The sequence below is a fragment of the Wasmannia auropunctata genome, unplaced genomic scaffold (assembly GCF_000956235.1).
Source record: "Wasmannia auropunctata unplaced genomic scaffold, wasmannia.A_1.0 LD336083.1, whole genome shotgun sequence".
NCBI classification, from domain to species: domain Eukaryota; kingdom Metazoa; phylum Arthropoda; class Insecta; order Hymenoptera; family Formicidae; genus Wasmannia; species Wasmannia auropunctata.
The window spans coordinates 2,239,584-2,245,833 of NW_012026807.1; the positions used below are offsets into that span (position 1 = coordinate 2,239,584).

Genomic DNA, 6,250 nt, shown 5'->3' on the forward strand with positions numbered 1-6,250 from the left:
TTAAATGCTCATATTTAAATACGCGCATTACTTTTCTTTTTTAAATAAAATTATATAATATATAAATGTAAACTACTCTCTTTTTTATAATGTCACGTCTTTTTTTTTATAATGCTAATGTTGCTTTATTAAAAGTAACTGAAAAGTAACGATTCGTTACTTTTTGAGTAACTGTAACTGTAACATGTTACTTTTTGGAGTCGATAACTTGTAACGGTAACTAGTTACTTTTTGAGAAACAAAAACTGTAACTGTAACTAGTTATTTTTACAAAGTAACTTTCCCAACCTTGGATTTATCGAATTGTCAGATAAAATAAGTGGCATTCTTTCGCAACAACCTACAGCACCGATAATGTTGACTGCATTCGAATTGCAAGCTGTAAAAGAATTCGTTCAATTATTAAAACCGTTTGATGAAGCTACTAAAATTATATGTGGTGAACATTATATTACTGGTAGCAAAGTGATTCCGATTGTTAATATTCTAAAAAATAAATTAGATATATTTGTACCAAGTACTGAAATAGGTATTTACTTTAAACTTGAGATAGAACGTCAGTTCTCAAAAAGATTTAGTAATATTGAAAAAGTTCATCCATTGGCTATATCAACCATTTTAGATCCTCGATTTAAGAACATTCATTTTTCTGATAAAATTGCGTGCGCTTATTCAATTAATAAAATTACACAAACGATAAATACAAATTTGACAAGAGTACATGAAAGCGATCAAAATGCGCAACAAAATAATTCCACAGAAAGTAATAATTTTTGGACATTTCATGAATATTTAGCTAATCAATCCAAACATATGTCAAAAAATAATGATTTTACGATGGCGGATAAACTTAAATATTATTTAAATCAACCATTAATAAAAATGGACGATAATCCACTAAAATATTGGGTCCTGAATATGCATTCTGGATTAAAAAACATAGCATTAAAATATCTGAGTATAATTGCAACCTCCGTTCTAAGTGAACGATTATTTTCGCGGGAAATATTATCACCGAAAATAGAAACCGTCTAACAGGTGATCACTTAAGTCAAGTTGCTATTTTTAAATTCTCTGTCGGTTGAAGAGTGGTTATTGTAACGATGTATTGGTTTTTATTGTACCAGTAATTTTGCGCTTTCAACATCTCCTCGAAACTATGTGACATATAAGATGTGTATACTTGTTGAACAATTAACTACTAAACGCTCTCTTTTAATTTTATGAGTTTAAAACGACTTTAAATTCAAATCAATTCTGATTAATTTAATTTGTGTTTCACGAAAATGATATAAATATATATATATATACAGGGTGATTCAGAACAACCCTTCGTCCTTGAAAAGACGTATTCTTGACTCAATTCTAAGACAATTTTTTCTTTGCAAAAATTTTGTCCGAAGCTTAGTTTTTAAATTATAACGAGAAATAGTTAGCAAATTACGGGCCGCGTACAGAAGGTAGACAGTGGCGGCGCAACTTACTATCCGACGGCAGGCGGTATGCGGGACCGTCGCGACGATCAGCTGACTACACGCGCGCATAAACATGCGTTTACATTCTCTCTCTCTCTCTCTCTCTGGGCTGGTGGGTATACCTTGTGACGTGTTTCATGTCGCTCCGTATTTTGTGATCTCTCTCTGCCGCCCATTGCCCCTCGGGGTCTTCTTTTGCAGTGCATGGGTCTTTAAGCTATCCTGGCTTACTATTTTTTGTTCCTCTGGGCGCCTGGGCCTTCTTTTTCTGCGAGATTTTGACGCGGATTTCTTGGTGGATGCGCCGGAATTTTTGCATGAGACCTGTCTTTCCATGTTGGAGGCGCTAGCTGCGCATGCGCATGTGCTGTTGACTCAACGTTCCTGGCGCGTGATCTCGGCGTGGCCGTCGCTATGGTGGGGCGTCCTGCTACCTTACCTGCTGTGGAGCGTGGTGGTCGCCGCGGGAACGTGAACCGTGGAGGAAAGCCAGAGGGAAGATCTTTGCCTATTGTTCGGCCTGCTGGATCGCCCTCTGTGAGGGATGGGGATCGACGCGGGAGCGTGTGCGGTGCAGTTGGATTGGATGGGGGACCTTCCTCGGTCTCTGAGTCGCCCTGACCGGGGCGCGACGGTTGGCGCGAGAGCGGGGGATGCGAGTGGGGGGGGGCCGTCTTCGACAGCGAGTCTAGATGTTTCGTTGGATAGATCGCGGGAGTTTGTACTGAATGTGTCAAGGGTGAACGCATTGAGGCGCTCTTTGGGGGTACATTGTGATAATGCAACAAGAAGTCTCTTGACAAGCAGAGACTCTGTGGAAAAAAAGGCTCAGATCGAGGCTGCGTTCCGCGCTTGCAGGGATGCTTTTGTGGAGATATCCACGGCCTACATAAATTTATTGGAGAACAAGGCCTTCTCCCCCCCCCTTCAGAATCCGTCGCGGATATCGTCAGGAGTGTATTGGCTGTGACCCGGGGGGTTTCTGGTGTGGACTTATGCATGTCTGGTGGGCCCGATGGTACCGGCGGCGCCTCGGCGCGTTCATATGTGGAGGCCGCCTCCTCTGGGTGTGGAAATAGGATTACTCCGAAGTTGACCAGCTTAATCGTGACTCCTCGGGAGGACGCCTCTCAGAGATTTACTACCTCCGATGAGACAAAGATGGCGCTTCAGAGGGCCATCAAGCCCTCGGACTACAACCTAAAGGTAAAGAGAGTAACATCTGTTAAGAACAACGGTGTACGCGTTGAGGCGTTGTCGGTCGACTTGCCGAAGATAAGAGAGTCTGCCGAGCTCAGGGGTGCTGGTCTCAGGCTTGTGGAGGAGAAGAGAGCTAATCCTCGGCTGCTGATCAGGGGGGTGCTGTTTCGGCTGTCGGGCGATGACATCAGATCGGAACTCATCACCTTGAATTTGAGGAATTTTGACCCAGCCGAAGTAAAGGTCACTCATGTATATACGCCTACGAGGGACCGCGGGACCACGAGTTGTGTCATTGAAGTGACCCCCGGGATACGCTCCTTTCTGCTGGCGGAGGGGCAGGTATTTATCAGTTTTTCTGCCTGTAGTGTATCTGATTTTGTTAGAGTTCTGCAGTGCTATAAGTGCCTTGCCTTTGGTCATATGGCGAAGAACTGTAAGTTCGACCCGCTCTGTGGACATTGTGCGGGGGATCACGAGACACGTGCGTGCACCGCGGAGGAGGGGCCTCCTGTCTGCGGAAACTGTAGAAGATGGACTTCGCGGGATGAGCGACACTCGGCTCTTGACGGTGGCCGTTGCCCTGTGCTGCAGAGAAGAAGGGCGGAGAGAGTGAGAGCACTCAACAATGGCTAACAGAGCAAGCAACTATCTACAGATTTGCCATGTGAACGGTCAATTTCTTATCGCGCATCTGGACGAATTTCGTATGCATTTTGAGGGATCTCAGTATCACATCATATGTGTCGGAAACCTGGCTTAAGCCGAGTATCTCCGATGGCATGGTCTCATTGCGGGGGTTCCAGATTTACAGGTGTGACAGACTGGGCAGGGGCGGGGGTGGAGTGGCTTTCTATACGTCAAGCGCCCTTCGGATCAGAATTGTGGGGCAGTCGGTGGGTACATATGTGGGCGGGCCAGAGTTTATTATCGCGGAGGTCTCCCCAAGCTATAACTCCGAGGTGCTTCTTGCCGTGGTGTATCGGCCGCCTCACTGTGGTGGGCTCTCTGCTTTCTTCGATGTCTTTACTGATCTTTCGGTGAATTACAGGTACCTTGTTATCTTTGGTGACTAATGCGGATCTGTGCACCTCCACCTTTGACTCGGAGCAGGTCAGATCTTTTGTGGAAGCAACGGATCTCTACTTAGTTCCTTTCGCCCCGACTCATCACACTCGCACGTCGTCCACATTTCTGGATCTCTGCATCATAGATGATGCCGATAAACTGTTGTCATATGAACAGCATGATGTCTGTTTTCTGTCTGCCCACGACCTCATTGGTCAAATTGAATACATTAGCTTCGCCTATTATGCATGCCTTTTCCGGTTGCTTCACACAACCTGGATCAACATCTTAAACAGTTGATCAGTACGCACACCACGAGCTTTGACGACACCGTCTTTTATGAACTCACAACTGTCTTTCAAAGAATTGAATTTCAAGTCTTTGTCCATAGCTGAAATCACAGAAAACAGATTCCGAGCAACCGGTACAAACAATACATTTTCCATTCGACACGCCAGCCATTTTCCGTTGATATATGCTTCAAACTTTATCGTTCTTTTACCTAATGCTTTCATGGTAGATTTATTTCCAACGTACATTTTAGCCAGCGTTTTAAAATATTCAAATGATGTAAACCAGTCACCTCGATGCGTCACATGATCTGTAGCGCCGGAATCCACTATCCAAGAATCACTGTTCAATTTAGCTGTCATGCTCTCGCAAACAAAGGCTTCCTCTTGCGGTTTCTTTTGCTTCTTAGGACAGTTTTTACGGAAATGTCCTTTTTCCCCGCAGTTATGACATTTATAAAATGTTTTTCCTTTTCCTTTTTCATTAGACTTCCAATCAGTTGATTGTTTTGACTGTACTTTCTTACTGTCGCTGGTATCACTCCTAGTGTCGCCGCGATCATACTTCTTGCTTGTCTTACTGGCCAGCGCTGCCATCTGTTCTTCTTTATCGGCTCGATTCTTCCGACGTGCATCGTCAGAGGTCAGTACTTCTAGTAACTTTCCGAATGTTTGTTGATCTTCAGCCTTTGCCCACCATGCTTGACTAAGACTCTCGTACTCTTCCGGCAGCGTGTCCAGAAGTTTGACTACCAATGATGACTCATCTGGTTTTACATTTAGTTGCTGCATGCGCAAAACAAGACCCTCGAACTTAGCAATATGGGTCACCATATCATCAGACGAATTCATGGCAAAGTTAAAAAATTCTGATTGAACAGTATGCGATGCTTGCTTCGTCTGCTGTTCATAGATTGCATGCAATTTTAGCCACATATCCCGCGCTGTATCACACGAAACCAGAAGTGCCATTACCTTTGTGTCTAGCGTTTTTACGATAATTTGACCTGCAGCTCGATCGGGTTTGTCCCAGATTTTAATATTTTTTCGATACTGAGTTTGCTGTTCGTTCGTTACATTTTCAAGCAGTGGTGTCGGTTTTTTAATTTCACTGATGCTTACTTCATATGCGCCTTCAGTTCCGCGTAGTAAATTCTTTACCGTGGAAAATAGACATTAAAAATGTAAAAAAATCGCTAAGTATATTTTTTAACGTTTTTACCTCGAAAAAAATTGTATCAGATTGAAAAAAATGAGATCTTTGTATCATCTTAAATATATTTATAATATGACTTAAAAAAAAACTGTTGTTAAATTATAAAAAAACCTAAGTAGCATTATCTTTAATATATAACAATCACGCAAAATTATTTTGTAATTAATATACCCTAAAAAAAACTATTGTTTTAAATTAAACAATCAAAATCCAAGTTGTATTAACGTATACATGATTTTAAAAAATTTAATTTAATAAATTAAAAATATAGTATTACCAAAAAGAAGTGAAATCAAAATATTATTTCAAGTATATTTATTATAATTGAATTAAAAACTGAAAAAAATATACCTCGAAAAAAATATTATATTAAATTAAACAAATAAAATCCATGTTGTATTATTTTCAATGTATACGTAGAAAATAAAAACAAGAAATGCAATAGATAGCGTAATAAGGACCGCAGAAATTAAAAAGGGATTTCGATACAACAAGTAGCAAATTACGTGACAGAAAAATCAAAGATAGGAAGAAATCTCCAGCAGCAGCATACTTGGCGCGCCCGTTTTTTATATATAAACTCAAGGAAATATAATACATGCAATTCATGCTAAAAATACATTAATTATTAATAGTAAATATTTTATATAAATTAAAAAGATTAAATATAAACGTATTCACTAATAACTTTAAAATAATATGTATCACCGAATAATTTTGTAATGCCTTTAAATTTTATTTAAGATAATAGTAGCAATAATATATATATATTATTGCTACTATTATCTTAAATAATATTTAAAGGCATTACAAAATTATATATACAGTGCCCGCCAAAAGTTCCGGGCCACCTAAATAACTTTTGAATGGTTTGGAATATAGGATTGAAATTTATAGGAATACAATGGGATCACAAAGTCTATTATTTAACCACAAAAACACCCTTCTCCACATCTCCGGAGGGCGGGGGTAGGAGGGGGTCAAAAAACCTTAAATGGAAT

At 40.6% G+C, this 6,250-nt stretch overlaps 2 protein-coding genes across 2 annotated transcripts; one reads left to right on the forward strand and one right to left on the reverse strand.

The window, feature by feature from the left end:
* Nucleotides 1-1,705: 1,705 nt before the first annotated feature.
* On the reverse strand, nucleotides 1,706-2,224 carry LOC105448736. Its single transcript, XM_011687478.1, has one exon. It carries the CDS (start codon nucleotides 2,222-2,224, stop codon nucleotides 1,706-1,708), a length of 519 nt encoding a protein of 172 aa, XP_011685780.1.
* Nucleotides 2,225-2,474: 250 nt separating this feature from the next.
* On the forward strand, nucleotides 2,475-3,311 carry LOC105448737. The gene has a single exon (XM_011687479.1). It carries the CDS (start codon nucleotides 2,475-2,477, stop codon nucleotides 3,309-3,311), a length of 837 nt encoding a protein of 278 aa, XP_011685781.1.
* Nucleotides 3,312-6,250: the final 2,939 nt, after the last annotated feature.

Coding starts and splice junctions, on each gene's coding strand:
- LOC105448736 (XM_011687478.1), bottom strand. CDS start 2,224: ATGCGTTCACCCTTGACACATTCAGTACAAACTCCCGCGATCTATCCA.
- LOC105448737 (XM_011687479.1), top strand. CDS start 2,475: ATGTCTGGTGGGCCCGATGGTACCGGCGGCGCCTCGGCGCGTTCATAT.